This window comes from Pristis pectinata, chromosome 2 (assembly GCF_009764475.1).
Source record: "Pristis pectinata isolate sPriPec2 chromosome 2, sPriPec2.1.pri, whole genome shotgun sequence".
Lineage (NCBI taxonomy): Eukaryota > Metazoa > Chordata > Chondrichthyes > Rhinopristiformes > Pristidae > Pristis > Pristis pectinata.
This window is the reverse complement of record NC_067406.1, coordinates 7,573,021-7,589,709: the sequence shown is the minus strand read 5'-3', so window position 1 is coordinate 7,589,709 and position 16,689 is coordinate 7,573,021. Positions and strand designations below refer to the sequence as shown.

The window sequence follows — 16,689 nt, the reverse complement described above, 5'->3', positions numbered from 1 at the left end:
TTTAACTGTATCTCGCTGCATGTGACAATAATAAACCAATTACACCACCTTGACCTTGAAATACATCACCAGTCCTTCATCAAGACTGGAACACCCCTCCCCAACCAGTCTGAGGGACCAGCTTCACCAGATGGGCTCACCAGCAACTTCTCAAAAAAATAACTGGGGACAGGCGATAAATGCTGGCAGTCGGGGGACGGGCGATAAATGCTGGCCTTGCTGGAAATGTCCAGATCCTGAGTAGGGCTGGATAGGCTGAACTGTGATCCAACGCCAGCAATAAACTACACCCATTACTATTGGACGAGAACCACCCAGTGATTGGAAAGGTTGGCTCATGTCTTTCTTCACACTCAGTGACAGTCTGTGGAATCAAAATAGAACCCTTGCCCCCCTCTCAGAGGGCCATGCCAATTAAAGGTCAAAGTTCAACCACATCTTGTTTTAATTAGACAGGCCTCACGACCCCGATTGTCAACATAAGGCAAATGTGTTTTCACAGCCACACAGTTTATAAAGTTTATCATTTCTGTTTCCCAGCAGATGTTGCGATCCGCACGAGCTCATCCTTCCTCCTGTAAACCGAGTTCAGTTCCCGAGCTGCCGTCCCTTTCGGAAAACGGCGAAGGCTCCGTGTTCTCTGGCGGCATTCCTGCCGGGTCCGGGAGCAGCGTCGGGTCCTCCCCGCCGATCGGCGACCCACTGCGCCGGCCGTCCATTCCCTCCCCTCCCTGGGGGCCGGGCGCGAGGTTCAGCTCTTTGGGAGGAGCCTCCTCATGGTCGGGGCTCTCCTTCCCTGCTCCCTTCCCCGGCTGCTCCCCGCCCCAGATTACTTCCTGGTCGGCTGCCCCCGGCTCAGCGGTTTCTCCCACCTTGGGTGCCAGAAGACCTGGAGGCTCTTGGTCCTCCTGACCCCACGGGGAACTCCCCTGATCCTCTCGCAGGGGCTTGCCATCTCCAGAGGAACTGTTCGCAGAGCCTGAAGCCTCTGTTGGTCCATCCAGTCGATCGGAAGGCGCAGAGGCCGCCTCATCGGCTGCAACGGGGTTCTCGAGATCTGGCTCCTCATCCCTGGCTGGCGGAGGGGGCTCCTGCAGGGGGGAGGACGGCTTGATGAGCTGGTGGCACATGGGGCAGGTCTTCTGCACATAGAGCCAACGACGGAGGCAGGAGGAGTGGTAATAATGGCCACACAGAGTGATGATCGCCGTCCTCATCACCTGCCAGAGAGAGAATCCACCGTTAACATTGTGTGTTCAGTGGACAGTCAGAGACTTTTTCCCGCAGGGTGCCAATGGCTAACACAAGGGGGCATAATTTTAAGGTGACTGGAGGAAGGTATAAGGGGGATGTCAGGGGTAAGTTTTTTTCTTACACAGAGAGTGGTGGGTGCGTGGAACACACTGCCAGCAGAGGTTGTGGGGGCAGATACATTAGGGACATTTAAGAGACTCTGAGAGAGCCCCCATTCCTCTATCATTCATGTGTTTATGTGGGAGGGAAGGGTTAGATAGATCTTAGAGCAGGATAAAATGTTAGCACAATATTGTGGGCCGAAGGGCCTGTACTGTGCTGTAGTGTTCTATGGCAAAATTGGTATTGGTATATTATTGTCACTTGTACCGAGGTACAGTGAAAAACTTGTCTTACATACCAAGCATACAGGTCAATTCATTACACAGTGCAGCTACATTGAGTTAGTACAGAGTGCATTGAGGTAGTACAGGTAAAAACAGTAACAGTACAGAGTAAAGTGTCACAGCTACAGAAAAAGTGCAGTGTAATAAGGTGCAAGGTCACAGCAAGGTAGATCGTGAGGTCATAGTCCATCTCATCGTATAAGGGAACCATTCAATAGTCTTATCACTGTGAACGGCCTCTACCTGCACTGCACTTTCTCTGTAGCTGTGACACTTTACTCTATACTGTTATTGTACAGCATCAGAATCAGATTTATTATCACTGACTTATACGAGGTGAAATCTGTTGTTTTGCGGCAGCAGTAGTGCAAAGACATAAAATTACTATAAATTACAAAAATAAATCAATAGTGCAAAACAAAAAGAAATAACAAGGTAGAGTTCATGGACCGTTCAGAAATCTGATGGCGGAGTGGAAGAAACTGTTCCTGAATCACAGACGCAAGAGAGACTGCAGATGCTGGGAATCTGAAGCAACACTCAAAGCGCTGGGGGATTTCAGTGGGCAGGCACGGTAGTGTAGCAGTTAGCATGATGCTATTACAGCGTCAGAGACCCGGGTTCAATTCCAGCCGCTGTCTGTCAGGAGATGGTACGTTCTCCCCATGTCTGCGTGGGTTTCCTCTGGGTGCTCTGGTTTCCTCTCACTTTCCAGCTAAGGGTTAGGAAATTGTGGGTATGCTATGTTGGTGCTGGAAGTGTGGCAACACTTGCGGGCTGCCCCCAGAACACTCTACGCAAAAGATGCATTTCACTGTGTGCTTCAATGTACATGTGACTAATAAAGAAATCTAATCTTAAATGGGTGTTTGATAGTGCAGACTCAATGGGCTGAAGGGCCTGTTTCTGTGCTGTATCTTTACGACTCTACGATGAGATAAAGCAACCACAGTGGTGCAGTGGGGTAGAGCCGCTGCCTTACAGCTCCAGGGGCCTGGGTTCAATCCTGATTTTGGGTGCTGTCTGCGTGCTGTGCTTGTCCTCTTCATAATCTTCGGCCTGGTGATGTTTGCCGCCAAGATCTATTTCTACCTCAGCTGCTTCCAATGAGGGCCTGATCTTCGTCTTCCTCACCAGGTACAATTGACCCCCGTCTGTCTTCACTTGAAGATGACCAAACTCTTTAAGAAGCAACGCTCCTCTTTACTCAGTTAGAATTTTGGATTCATAGAGACATAAGAGACGGCAAATTTTGGAATCTGGAGCAACAAGCAATCTGCTGGAGGAACTCAGCGGGTCAAGCAGCATCTGTGGGGGGGAGAGGAAGCGCCGACGTTTCAGGTAGAAACCCTGCATCGTGATTGAGAGTGGAGAGGGGAGATGGCCAATATAGAGGAGAAAGTGAGTGGTGAGACAGGAGTCTGAGGTGATTGCAGCATCCGCAGTCTCTTGTCTCTCCTAAGTAGGGGAGTTGATGACCAGGTGGGAGACAATAAACTGTAGAGTTTCGGGGTGGGGGGGGGTGGATTGGATCAATGTCAAATTCGAGTTTATTGCCATATACACAAGTACATGTGTGCACAGGTGCAGTGAAAAACTTAGTGAAAAACATTCACAAACATAAATTTTACAAAATTATACAATGAAGAACACAATTAGAACAAAATAAAAAGTCCTCAATAACTTTCCAATTTAGAGGAGTGGAGTTGACGACATAATATTGCTCTGTTTCTACTGAGAAATTTCAGTCCAGTCTTTTGTTCTGTCTATTTTTTTTGAATTTTTTCTTTTTAATTTGGTTTGATATATTGTTTATAAATTTTTTTTATTGATTTGGGTTTTTTTTCTTTTATATACACAATAAATCTTCTTTCCTTTCTTTTATATTATACTTACTAAGAGATCGTGAGATCTACAGATTTTTTTTTATATTTTATTATTTATGCCATGATTGTTCTCTTGATCTCTTTGTATTACATGTACAAACATCGATGTTATACATTAATCTGCATTAATTTAGAAACTAATAAAAAGAAGAAAAAAGAAAAGTCCATTGTCGTGCAAGTGGTCATAGTGTTGCTAAGCTGAGGTAGCGGATGTTGTCTATTTGGACTTTAGCAAGGACTTCGACAGGGTCCCGCATGGTTGGCTGGTCTGGAAGGTTAGGTCCCATGGAATCCAGGGAAAGCTAGTTGGGTGGGTTCAAAATTGGCTCGGAGGTAGGAAGCAGAGGGTGGTGGTTGAAGGCTGCTTCTCGGAATGGAGGCCAGTGATTAGTGGTGTGCCGCAGGGGTCGGTGTTGGGACCCTTGTTATACGTTATTTCCATAAATGATTTGGATGCGAATGCACAAAGCTTGATCAAAGTTTGCGGATGACACGGAATTAGGAGTTATTGTCGATAGTGAAGAATGTCATTGTAGATCTTGATCATTTGGGGAAGTGGGCTGAGGAATGGCAAATGGATTTCAATACAGATAAGTGTGAGGTGACGCATTTTGGAAAGTCAAACCAGCGTAGGACTTGTACTATGAATAGTAGGGCACTGGGGACTGTCATGGAACAGAGGGACCTAGGGGTACAAGAGCATAGTTCATTGAAAGTGGCGTCACAGGGTGGCGATAAAGGCAAGGTTTCAGGACCCGGGCGAGGTTCTACCTGGTAGCAGATGGCGCAGACGTCACTGTGGTCCTGCAGCTGCTGGGCAGTGGCCTGGGGCAAGGCGCTGATCTTCTTGGCGGCCTCCCGGCGGAGGAGGAAGCTGTTCCAGCCGGCCCGGGCCCTCAGCCACACGTTGAAGTAGGAGTGGACGATGATGACCGAGGCTCCCATCCAGCTCCACTCACCCAGCACTGACTCCAGTCCTCCGTAGGTCACCACGCAGACGGCCACCAGGAACTCCAGCACCCGGCACCCGCTGTTCACGTAGTAGATCACGTCCTCCAGGTCCTCGATGGGCTCCCTCCTCAGGCTCTCCACCAGGAACAGCCCGTAGATGAAGAGGGTCCCCGTCACCTTATTTAAATTACAAAAATAAACTTTATTCATCATAAAAGAAATATATACAAAAGAAGAAATAGTGCAAAACTTTCATGATCCAAACATTCAGTTATGTTCATGTTTTTTTTTGTAAACCATAGCACCATTGACACCCACGTGGCCCCCTGGGGTGATACAACCTTGAGGGGCTTCACCACCAGTCTCAACCCCTCCATGTTCAGTAGCGGAAGGAGCAGAGACTGTGGCCCTTCCCCACACAGCCTTAGCGTTAGCTGCACCCAGCTTCAGTGCATCCTGCAGCCTGGACTCTGCCAGTCAGCAGCATTCCCTTACGGACCTCTCGCTGTGCTGGAAGACCAACAAATTTCGGGCAGACCAAAGGGCATCTTTCACCGAGCTGAGGACCTTCCACTTGATATCTGTCTCGGTGTGTGTCCCCGGGAACAGCCTGGAGATCAGAGTCCTCTGTTACCTGCACTGCACTTTCTCTGTAATTGTAACATTCGTTATTCTGCACTCTGTATTGGTATCAGTTTATTATTGTCACTTGTACCGAGGTACAGTGAAAAACTTGTCTTGCATACCGATCGTACAGATCAATTCATTACACAGTGCATTAAGATAGTACAGAGTGCATTGATGTAGTACAGGTTAAAAAAAAATAACAGTACAGAGTAAAGTGTCACAGCTTCAAAGAAAGTGCAGTGCAATAAGGCGCAAGGTCACAAAAAGGTAGATCGTGAGGTCATAGTCCATCTCATCGTATAAGGGAACCATTCAATAGTCTTATCACGGTGGGATAGAAGCTGTCCTTAAGTCTGGTGGTACGTGCCCTCAGGCTCCTGTATCTTCTGCCTGATGGGAGAGGAGAGAAGAGAGAATGACCCGGGTGGCTGGGGTCTTCGATTATGCTGGCTGCTTCTCCAAGGCAGCGAGAGGTAGAGAGTCCAAGGAGGGGAGGCTGGTGTCCGTGATGCTCTGGGCTGTGTCCACAACTCTCTGCAGTTTCTTGCTGTCCTGGGCAGAGCAGTTACTGTACCAAGCCGTGATACATCCAGATAGGATGCTTTCTATGATGCATTGATAAAAGTTGGTGAGAGTCGGGACAAACCGAATTTTTTTAGCCTCCTGAGGAAGTAGATGCACTGATGAACTTTCTTGGCCATACCATCTATGTGATTTGACCAGGACAGGCTGTTGGTGATGTTTTACTGTGTACCACCTCAGTGCACTGTTGCAATGAATTAATCTGTATGAACAGTATGCAAGACAAGTTTTTCACCGTGACAATAATTAACCAATTTATGCAGCTTCTTGGGGTGAACCAAGCCAAGGACTCTTGCATCCTTCAGACCCAGGTCTGATGGAAGGTCACCCACCTGAAACAACAACTCTGTTTCTCTTCCTACAGATGCTGCCTGACCTGCTGTGTATTCACAGCATTTTACAGCCTGTAAAGAGGCGGGTGAGCTGTCCCGGTCACCTGCAAGAGGAGAGTTTCAGTGAAGTGTCCCATTTCCGGAGTACAGTGACTCACTCGCCTGTGGGGGTCGGTGCTGGACTCCATCAGAGAAACAAGGGCAGGGGAAAGACATTGCCCGGGGAAAGATGGACGAACGTTCAGCACACAGTCTGAGACACTCCATCCCCTCCTCTCCCCTCCCCTAACCCTGGGCTGGAGGTGGAGAGCTTGAAGCACCACTCACTCTTTTCCCCCTCTCCGAGTGGTGAGAGGGGAGTCCGAGGTGACTGGTGCACTGAGGAGGGATGAAAGATGACCCGAAGGTAGGGGAGGGGCAGATGGGGTTGGGAGACAGTTACGCGTCATAGAGCACTACAGCACAGAAGCAGGCCCTTCAGCTCATCTAGTCCATGCTGATCTGATCTTCTGCCTACTCCCATCTACCTGCACCCAGACCATATCCCTCCAAACCCCTCCATCCATGCACCTACCCAACCTTCTCTTAAGTGTTACAATTAAACCCGCATCCACTACTTCCGCTGGCAGCTCGTTCCACACTCGCACCGTCCTCTGAGTGAAGTTGTTCCCCCTCAGATTCCCCTTAAATATTTCACCTTTCACCCTGAACCTATGTCCTCTAGTTCTAGTCTCACCCAACCTGAGGGGAAAAAGCCTGTATGCATTCACCCTATCTATACCCCTCATAATTCTGTACACCTCTAAGATCTCCCCTCATTCTCCTGCGCTCCAGGGAATAAAGTCCTAACCTATTCAACCTTTCCCTATAACTCGGGTCCTCGTCCCGGCAACATCTGTGTAAATTTTCTCTGCACTCTTTCAAGCTTATTGATATCTCTCCTGTGGGTAGGTGACCAGAACTGCACACAATACTCTAAATTCAGCCTCACCAACATCTTGTACAACTTCAACATAACATCCCAACTCCTGTACTCAGTGCCTTTACTTATGAAGGCCAAAGTGCCAGAAGCTCTCTTTACGACCCCATCTACCTATGATGCCACTCTTAAGGAACGATGGATCTGTATTCCCTGGTCCTTTGTTCTACCGCACACCTCAGAGCCCTACCATTCACAGCGCAAGTCTTACCCTGGTTTGTCCTCCCAAAGTACGTCACCTCACACTTGTCTGCGTTAAATTCCATCCACCCATTTTCCAAGTTGGTCAAGATTAGTGTGCGTAACTATTTCTTTCCTGATCTAAAGTTTGCATGCTCAGCCAAGATCCAGACTAATCCTTGCCCAGAAATGGGACAGACACTGTGACCACGAGACATGTGACCACCCTTCACCCCTTTCCAGCCCACCCACCTGCAGAGAAGTGAGGGCACTGCTGGAGACAATGATGAGTAACCAGAAGTCCATCTCGAAGAACTGCGCAATCTTGTAGGCCATGAAACTCGGGAAGACCAACAGAAAAAGGCACATGGTGACCGCTCGGAAATGCTTCCAGAAACTCCTGGCAGGGGAAAAAGAAAGAGAAGAAAATAACAAGTGGGAGACTGTAACCAGTAATGACGGCCAGGATAGGAGTTCAGAGATTTACCACCTTCTGCAAGATGAACTTCCAACACATTACAGCTTTAAATGACCACATCCTCATCGAGCACAGAATCAGACCCTTCGGCCCATCTTGTCCATGCCGACCAAGCTGCCTAACTGAGCGAGCCCTGTTTACCTGTGTTTAGCCCAAATCCCTCTGAACCTTTCCTATCCAGGGGCCTGTCCAAATGTCTTTTAAGTGTCATAATTGTACCTGCCTCAACTATTTTTTCTGGCAGCTCGTTCCATATACCCACCACCTTTTGCGTGAAGAAGTTGCCCCTCAGATCCCTTATAAATCTTTCACCTCTCACCTTAAACTTCTGCCCTCTAGATTTTAGTTCCCCTTCCCTGGGAAAAAGAATGTGTGCGTTCACGCAATCTGTGCACCTCATGATTTTATACACCTCCATAAAGTCACCCCTCAGTCTCCTACGCTCCAAGGAATAAAATCCTAGCCTTCCCAATCTCTTCAGTTTAATCATGGCTGATTTGCCCCAGGCCTCAACTCCTCTTAGTAATAGAGTACAGAATACAGTAATACAGAAAATCTTAATAATAATCTTAGTTATACAGTAATCACAGAGTAATACAGCACAGAAACAGGCCCTTCGGCCCAACTGGTCCATGCCAACCATGGTGCCCACAAAGTTAGTCCCATTTGCCCACGTTTGGCCCATATCCCTCTAAACCTTTCCTATCCACGTACTGGCCCAAATGTCTTTTGAATGTTGTTATTGTACCTGCCTCCACCACTTCCGCTGGCAGCTCGTTCCATATATCCACAACCCTCTGTGTGAAAAAGTTGCCCCTCAGGTCGCTTTTAAATCTTTCCCCTCTCACTTTACACCTATGCCCTCTTGCTTTAGACTCCCATACCCTGGGGCAAAAGACTTTGGCTGTTCATGTTATTAATGCCCCTTGTAGTTTCATAAAACTCCATAAGGTTACCCCTTAGCCTCCTACGCTCCAGGGAAAAACTCCATCAATAGGAAGAGTCTCAGATCCGAGGGCACAGCCTCAGAATAAATAGACGTCCCTTTAAAACTGAGATGAGGAGGAATTTCTTCAGCCAGAGGGTGGAGAATCTGTGGAATTCGTTGCCACAGAGGGCAGTGGAGGCCAAGTCACTGGGTGTACTTAAGGAAGAGATTGATAGGTTCTTGATTGGTAAGGGGGTTAAGGGTTATGGGGAGAAGGTAGGAGAATGGGGTTGAAAACAAATCAGCCATGATTGAATGGCAGAGCAAACTCGATGGGCTCAATGGCCTAATTCTGCTCTTATGTCTTCTGGTCTAAAAATACCCCAACCTATCCAGTCTCTCCTTGTCACCCAAGCCGAGTAACATCTTCAAATCATTTTTGCAGCCTCCCCAGTTTATTGACATGCTATGTTGTAACCATGTCCCCTTTGTCTGGGATTCTCCAAGTAGTGGAAACCCAATCTCACACCATAACCGGAGGAACAGAGACTCCAGGAAAGAGTAGGGAATCGGGAAGTGGCTCCAGGAAGTGTGGGGAGCAGGGATTGGGAAGTGGCTCTCAGAGAGGTGTGATCCGGAAGTTATGCTTGGGGGCTGGTGAGGGACTACAGTGGAGATCAGGAAAGAGAGGAAAGTGGAGATTGGGGAAATAGGGAAGTAGTTTCCGGTTGGAGGTGAGGGAGTCAGAACGGGAATCTCCAACTGGTTTTGGGGGAGGAAGAGCGAGCAGGAATTGGAAACTGGTTTGGCAACTCGATCTGTGGGTTGGCAAGGAGCGATAGACACGAATCAGGAAGAGTTAACGTACTGTGCTGCTGCTGCAAAAAGCTAATTTTCATGTCACTTATACCCTGCGTGTGCATGTCCAGGACAAGAAACTGGAATGGGGAGCAGATCTCCGGAAGGACAGGAACTTAAACCAGGAGGAAGATCGTGCTTTGCACTGCCCCAGGATAGAGAGCAACTGACAACGGGCCAAATGGCCTCCTGTGATACCGGAAAGGTCAGGAGATAGAGTCATGGAGTCATCCTGGTCCTGCCACACCTGTGCCTCTATTTCCTCAGGATAAGGATATTCAGTGTGTAACCGATGACCCTCACCAATTTTTTTCAGGTACAAAGTAGAAAGCATCCTATCCGGATGCATCACAGCTTGGTATGGCAACTGCTCTGCCCAGGACCGCAAGAAATTGCAGAGATTTGTGAACGCAGCCCAATCCATCACGCAAACCAGCCTCCCCTCCATTGACTTTTACATTTCCCACTGCCTCGGTAAAGCAGCCAACATAATCCAGGACTCCTCCCACCCCGGACACTCTCTCTTCTCCCCCCTCCCATCGGGCAGAAGATATAAAAGCTTGAGAGCACGTACCACCAGGCTCAAGGACAGCTTCTATCCCACTGTTATCGGACTCTTGAACGGACCTCTCATACGATAAAGATGAACTCTTGACCTCACAATCTACCTCGTCGTGGCCCTTGCACCTGGTTGTCTGCCTGCACTGCACTTTCTCTGTAACTGCAACACTATATTCTGCATTCTGCTTTTCTTCTTACTACGTCGATGTACTTATGTATGGAATGATCTGTCTGGATGGCACACAAACAAAAGGCTTTCACGAGGCATCTCGGTATGTTTGACAATAATAAACCAATTTAGCATGGAAACAGGCCCTTCGGCCCAACTTGTCCATGCTGACAAGGACACCCATCTAAGATATTCCTATTTGCCCGCGTTTGGCCCATATCCCTTTATTCTGAGGCTGTGCCCTCGGATCTGAGACTCTTCCTATTAATGGAGTTTTTCCCTGTAGCGTAGGAAGCCGAGGGGTAACCTATCCACATACCTGTGCAAGTGCCTTTCAAGTGTTATTATTGCCTCAACCACTTCCTCTGGTTCTGCCCTTTATGGAACAGGTGGGCAAGGGTGGGAATGCTCTGACCCAAAACCACTGGAAGGTGTCCACATCATGCAACCAAATGGAAAATGCCCCGGATTTCGTTCCTGATCCGTGCTCAGTTTGATTCAACTCAGCCAAACCCAGTGTCCGGGGTCAAGGACACAGGCGACAGGAGATGAGCCCTGGTTCTCCGAATGCTCAGCAATTGCCCGCAGACTGTACGTGGCCAGAAACCTCTGTTTGACCGAGCCCATCAGCTGGTGGGCAGTCAACATCCAGCGTCACAGAACTGTACAATACTGAACCAGGCTATTCAGCCCATTTCTCCTATCCCAGCATGGCGTGGCGACACTTGCAGGCTGCCCCCAGAATATTCTACGCAAAGATGCATTTCACTTTGTGTTCTGATGTACATACAACTAATAAAGAAGTCTTTTCTCATGATTTAATGTATTTTAAAACAAACCTTAAATCTTATATTCTCTATCACCAAGCTCACTTAAAAATAATGACACCGGAGAAGAGGTACTGGATGGTATTTGAGGTTCCGAATCGACCAAGGTAATTAGGAAGGAATCACAACTTTTAAGTAACATGTGAAACACAGACCCTACCCCATGGATCAGTGAGGTCGCAGCTCACCCTGCATCTCACCCACTTTCCATTCAATGTTAAGATCCTAGAACAGGAACAGGCCCTTTGGCCCATCATGTCTCAACTGAACATGATACCAATCTAACTAATCCCATCTGCCTGTACTTGGTCCGTATCCCTCTGTTCCCTGCCTGTGTCTATTCCCTGCCTCTGACATGTGTCTGTCTAAATGCCTCTTAAATGTTACTGTCATATCTGCATCTACCACATCCCCTGGCAGTGCATTCCAAGCACTTAACACTCTCTTTCTCTACCACAAATCTCCTTTAAGCTTTGCCCCTCTCACCTTAAATGTATGCTCTCTAGTATTTGACATATCTACCCTGGAAAAAAGACCATCTACTCTATCTATGCCTCTCATAACTTTATAAACTTCAATCAGGTCTCCCCTCAACCTCTGAGACTCCAGAGAAAACAACCCCAGTTTGTCCAACCTCTCCTTTTAGCTCATACCCTCTAATCCAGGCAGCACCCTGGTAAACCTCTTCTGCCAAAAATTCACTAGTGTCGGCCTCGAGTATCCACACCCCTTGGGTGGTATGAGCCACAGAAGCAGGCCCTTTGGCCCACCGTGTCCGTGACCATGACAAAACAATTCCAAAGATGCACAGGCAGCCACGTGAAGCAATTTCTCCTCCCCTCTGTCCTAAAAGAATGGAAACCCCCACTGTAAAACAATGGCAACTGGATCCAACCTGGACTCTCCAACCTCTTGAAATGACCCAAGCATCAACCCCATCCATCCCCGAGAGAATGGTGCCTTGATGAGATCGCCTTGCAGCCTCTCTGTTGGGGAGGGAGGGTCAGGTTCATTGTCATGGGCACACATAGCCAGGGTATAAATGCCACGAAGATTAGCCTATTGCAGCAGCAGCATAGTACGTCACAAACACAAATTAACGTAAACTTAGATTAACATAAATTGTACATAACTTACACAACAAAATAAACATAACACTAGTGCAAGTTGAGAGAGAGGAAAGTGAAATATAGTCCGAGGTAGAATAACGGTTTTTCAGGTCGGTTCAAGAACCTGATGGCAGTGGGGAAGAAGCGGTTGTTGAACCTTGAGAGAAGATAAGATATCTTTATTAGTCACATGTACATCGAAACACACAGTGAAATGCATCTTTTGTGTAGCGAGTTCTGGGGGCAGCCTGCAAGTGTCGCCACACTTCTGGAACCAACATAGCATGCCCACAACTTCCTAACCCATACGTCTTTGGAATGTGGGAGGAAACCAGAGCACCCGGAGGAAACCCACGCAGACATGGGGAGAACGTACAAACCCCTTACAGACAGCGGCCGGAATTGAACACGGGTTGCTGGCGCTGTAATAGCATTACGCTGACTGCTACGCTACCATGCCTGTCCAGGTGTGGGTCTACGGGCTCCTGTACCTCCTGCCTGGTGGCAGCATCGAGAAGAGGGCACGGCCCGGATGGTGGGGGGGGGGGGGGGTCCCCGATGATGGACGCCGCCCTCCTGAGGCAGAGGTTCCCCACGCCCACCGCTCACCTGTTCCTGGAGGCCCCCAGCGCGAGGACAACGGGGTCCGTGATCTCCAACATGGACTGCAGAATGGAGGCCACGATGATGAAGAGAATGATGCTGAGGAGGAAGGTGCGTTGCAGGATGTGCAGATCGATCAGGTCCGTCTGCAGGGCCAGTAGCAGGAATGTCACACCCTCTGTCACACCTCTGGAGAGAAGAGAGCATTAGCACAGGGGAGAGGGCACTGGCTCACCACAGACAACCCCATGTTCAGTCCTCAACTAGCGGCGTCTGTATTGTGGAGGTCGTGGCTGTCACGTGACAGCACTGCCCCCTACTGTCAAAAGGTACATCACTGTCAATCGTTTGGCTCCAGCCCCACCCATTAGTGCACACCTAATTATTGGACCTTTGAGCACCTTTCTTCTTGGCCTCGAACTATTGGTCTGTCTGAACTACCTGGGCTGGACACGCCAGCCCTCCAGCACTATAAACAGTGCTACACGTGCGTGGTTTTGTCTCTTTGACTGCTCTGAGGAATCGTGGACCAATGCTGGAGAGATCACTGGTAAGGTGTGCACTTCCATAGTTAACAGCGTCCCAATTAGAATTCCCAGTTAGCGGAGAGCTGTGCCTGCACTGAATCAAGGGGTGGCAGGTATCGTACTGACCGTTCCTTGAACATATGTACGCTGTTAGGTGTGTGTGTGTATTTTGTTGCAATTTTCTCACGCTTGCCATAAACTGTGTGTGTGTTATCCCCATTATTCTCAAAGACAAAACAGGGAAAATGGTAAAGTCCTTCCTCGCCAGACTTCCTTCCTTTTCTCTCGTAGCAGCGTCAGAGGGTTCAAGACCCAATTGAAAGGCGGGGCAGGACAAAGCGAGTGCCGCACTGTCAGAGATGCCGTCTTTCCGCTGAATGATTAAGAAGGAATTAGACATCCCACTCCGGAGAAGGGTAGGTGAGTTCTCCTGCTGACGTCAGACAACATCCACCCCTCAAGCAAAAGATGGAGGAGCAGTAAATGGCAGGAATGCTTAGAGGATCAGGCAACGGGTGCGGAGAGAGAAGCAGGGCAACAAACAATCTGCGGGGTGGGGGGAGATCAGTGGGATCGAGCAGCATCCTGCCCTGAGGCAGGGTTTCCACCCGAAACATAGACAATCCCTCTCTTTCCCACCCCCCCCACAGACGCTGCTCGACCCGCCGAGTTCCTCCAGCCGATGGCTTGTTGCGCCAGATTCTGGCATCACTCACACCTCTGAGAAACAGGACAATCCCGGTGAAAGGCCATCGACCCCAAAAGTTAAGTTTCTCTCTCCGCCTGCCTGCTGAGTATTCCCAACACTTTGTGGGGCCTTTTCCGTCCCCTGGCCAAGTTTTCCGGCATCCACGATAATTTTCTGTTACACTGCCGGAAGAGGCTGCTGCTCAAGTTCTGGCTGCACTTCAGCCCGACGTTGTTGTTCTACGGTCAGCCGGTGTGGCACGGGGCGGGTCATGCAGGGGATCTCCTGGTGGGTCTTCTGCCGGGCCTGGCCAAGCTGGCCATCCATGGGTCCTGCCGGCAGGCGGCCGAGGGTTCCGGCCAGTCCGCTTGCCTGCCCGTCTTCTGGGCTTGCGTCCGCGCGCGGGTATCCTCGGAGAGGGAGCACGCAGTATCCGCGGGCACCCTGGTTGACTTCCGCGCCCTGTGGGCCCCTTGGGATCGCGTGTGGTGGACGGTGTGAATGTGATTCTTCTCTGAAGTGGTGTGTTTAGCAGGTGTTTTTCTCTGCTGCGTTGCGTGTGTGTTTTGCGGACGTTTAGTTAGCGTTATTTTGCTGTAGCTCTGTAGATGCTTAGTTTGTTTTCTTCTCTTTCTGTATTAGTTGTAGTGTATTGACACTGGTTGTCCTATCGTAGTGCTTTTAGTTAATAAACGTTTATAAAAAAAGATTTCTGGACTTTGTCACAACAGTTGTTTGTAGGATTGCGGTGTGCGCAAAATGGCTGCCATGCTTTCCCACCCTATTATTTGGGTGCCAAAGGTTCTGGGAGCACAGGGGTACCAGAGAGCCCAGGTGCACAGCCCTTACCTGTGCATGAGGTTGCCGTTTAGAAAGCCCGAGTAGCCCTGGAGGTAAAACTTGCAGAGAGCGAGCAAGCCAAGTGACAGGCGAGAGACAGCGAACGTCAGGCCAATCATGGAGTACGGTGTCACGCAGCAACCAGCCACGCTGTCAGAGGGCAAAGGGAAAATGGTCAAAGCAGCACTGAACGTCAGCCAAGATCCAGGCAATAGCACAACCCACCAGCCCAGATGAAAGGGCCCTGATCTGAAACATCGTCAGCCCGTCTCCCACTCTTAATGCTTGTCATCGGCTCTTAATGCAGGGTTTCGACCCCAAACTTCAACAATTCCTCCCCGCCCCCCCCACCCCCCACAGATTAGACATTTATTTAACAGTCACATGTACATCGAAACACAGTGAAATGTGTCTTTTTGCGTTACTGAGAATGTGCTGGGGGGGCAGCCCGCAAGTGTCGCCACTCTTCTGGCGCCAACACAGCATGCTCACAACTTCCTAACCTGTACGTCTTTGGAATGTGGGAGGAAACCGGAGCACCCGGAGGAAACCCACGCGGACACAGGGGGAAGGTACAAACTCCTTACAGGCAGTGGCGGGAATTGAACCTGGGTTGCTGGTGCTGTAATAACGTCACGCTAACTGCTGCACTGAGTTCCTCCAGCAGATCGTTTGCTACTTTACTCCTTTCAGTCCTGAAGGCCCTAACTGTGAAAGATAGCTGGGAACGCAAGGGTTAATGACTGGCAGTGTAAGGGTTAATAGTATGCTTTTTTAGTATCGTTCTCATTGTGAAAGGATTTAAGGTAAAGAATGATTTCATTACGGTGTGATTTAGTTAAGTCGTTTAAATGACAGGTGCAAGTGGGAGAAGGTAGTTTTTCTACCTATATCTTGCTATGTTCGAAACTTTATGTAAACAATTGCCTGTGTAAGAGTAGTTTCTCACCTAGTGTTCCCACGAAAAAAGGTATAAAAATACACTGTAGCCGAGCCTTCTTTGAGTGGGTCTCGGTATAGAGTTAGAGTTACATGGTTACTCTGTCTCTGTATTTTTCCTCACTCCCGCTAGCAAACGCTAATAAAGCATTTATCGGAAATTCTTTGGATCTGCTGCTGTCTGATTCTTTCCAGAAGTGTGGGTCGACTTTGACATAACCCTTATTCTGAGACTGTGACCCCCAATTCCAGACTCCCCAGCCAGGGGAAACATCGTCCCTGCTTCCAGCTTATTTGTTGCTCAATCTGCCAGAGGAACTCAGTGGGTCGAGCAGCAATGATTGGGGGAAAGGAATTGTTGATGTTTCAGGACAAGACCCTGCATTAGGATGGTGCATTCTGATGCAGGGTCTTGACCTGAAACATTGACAATTGCCTTCTCCCCATCAATGCTGCTCGACCCGCTGAGTTCCTCCAGCAGATTGCGTGTTGCTCCAGATTCCAGCATCTACAGTCTCCTGTGTCTCCAAACGTTACTGGTGCTGGATAAGAATGTAAAGTTACGGTCAGATCATGATCTTGTGAAGTGGTAGAGCAGGCTCCTGGTCCTAATCTGCAGGAGGTTCTCATGTATGGTCCTCTGAGACTCAAACCCACAGACCGCGGTTTCCCCAGACGATAAAGGCTCCCGCAACTGGCTACTTGAAACACATGAAAAGTATTTCATTGGCTGTGAAGAGTTTGGCGATCTCCACGAGGAGAAAGGTGCTAAATGAAAGCAAGACCAAACAGGGTAAAAAAAAAATCAGGAAATCCAAAATATTCCACCTACAACAAAATGGTACGGACATTAAGTTATCCAGTTTTAGGTAACCCTCCTCTCTGGTGGGTTTTCCCCCAACTCCCCGCTCCCCATCTGATCCTCCCATATTTGTCCCCTTTCCCACCACCCCCTTCCAGCCCCCCTATCACCCACCCAGTTCCA

At 48.9% G+C, this 16,689-nt stretch overlaps 1 protein-coding gene across 3 annotated transcripts in view; it reads right to left on the bottom strand.

Annotated features, from left to right (window-relative positions):
- Positions 1-427: 427 nt before the first annotated feature.
- LOC127587416 (RING finger protein 145-like) overlaps positions 428-16,689 on the bottom strand; it is a 28,420-nt gene continuing 12,158 nt past the window's right edge. For all 3 annotated transcript variants that reach the window (XM_052045716.1, XM_052045724.1, XM_052045734.1), the window contains 5 exons: positions 14,775-14,915; positions 12,717-12,899; positions 7,430-7,577; positions 4,298-4,654; positions 428-1,220 (listed from right to left, as the gene is read on the bottom strand). In XM_052045716.1, the coding sequence (XP_051901676.1) occupies positions 564-1,220; positions 4,298-4,654; positions 7,430-7,577; positions 12,717-12,899; positions 14,775-14,915 (1,486 nt within the window). In that variant the 3' untranslated portion in view covers positions 428-563. The remainder of the gene's footprint in view (positions 1,221-4,297; positions 4,655-7,429; positions 7,578-12,716; positions 12,900-14,774; positions 14,916-16,689) is intronic.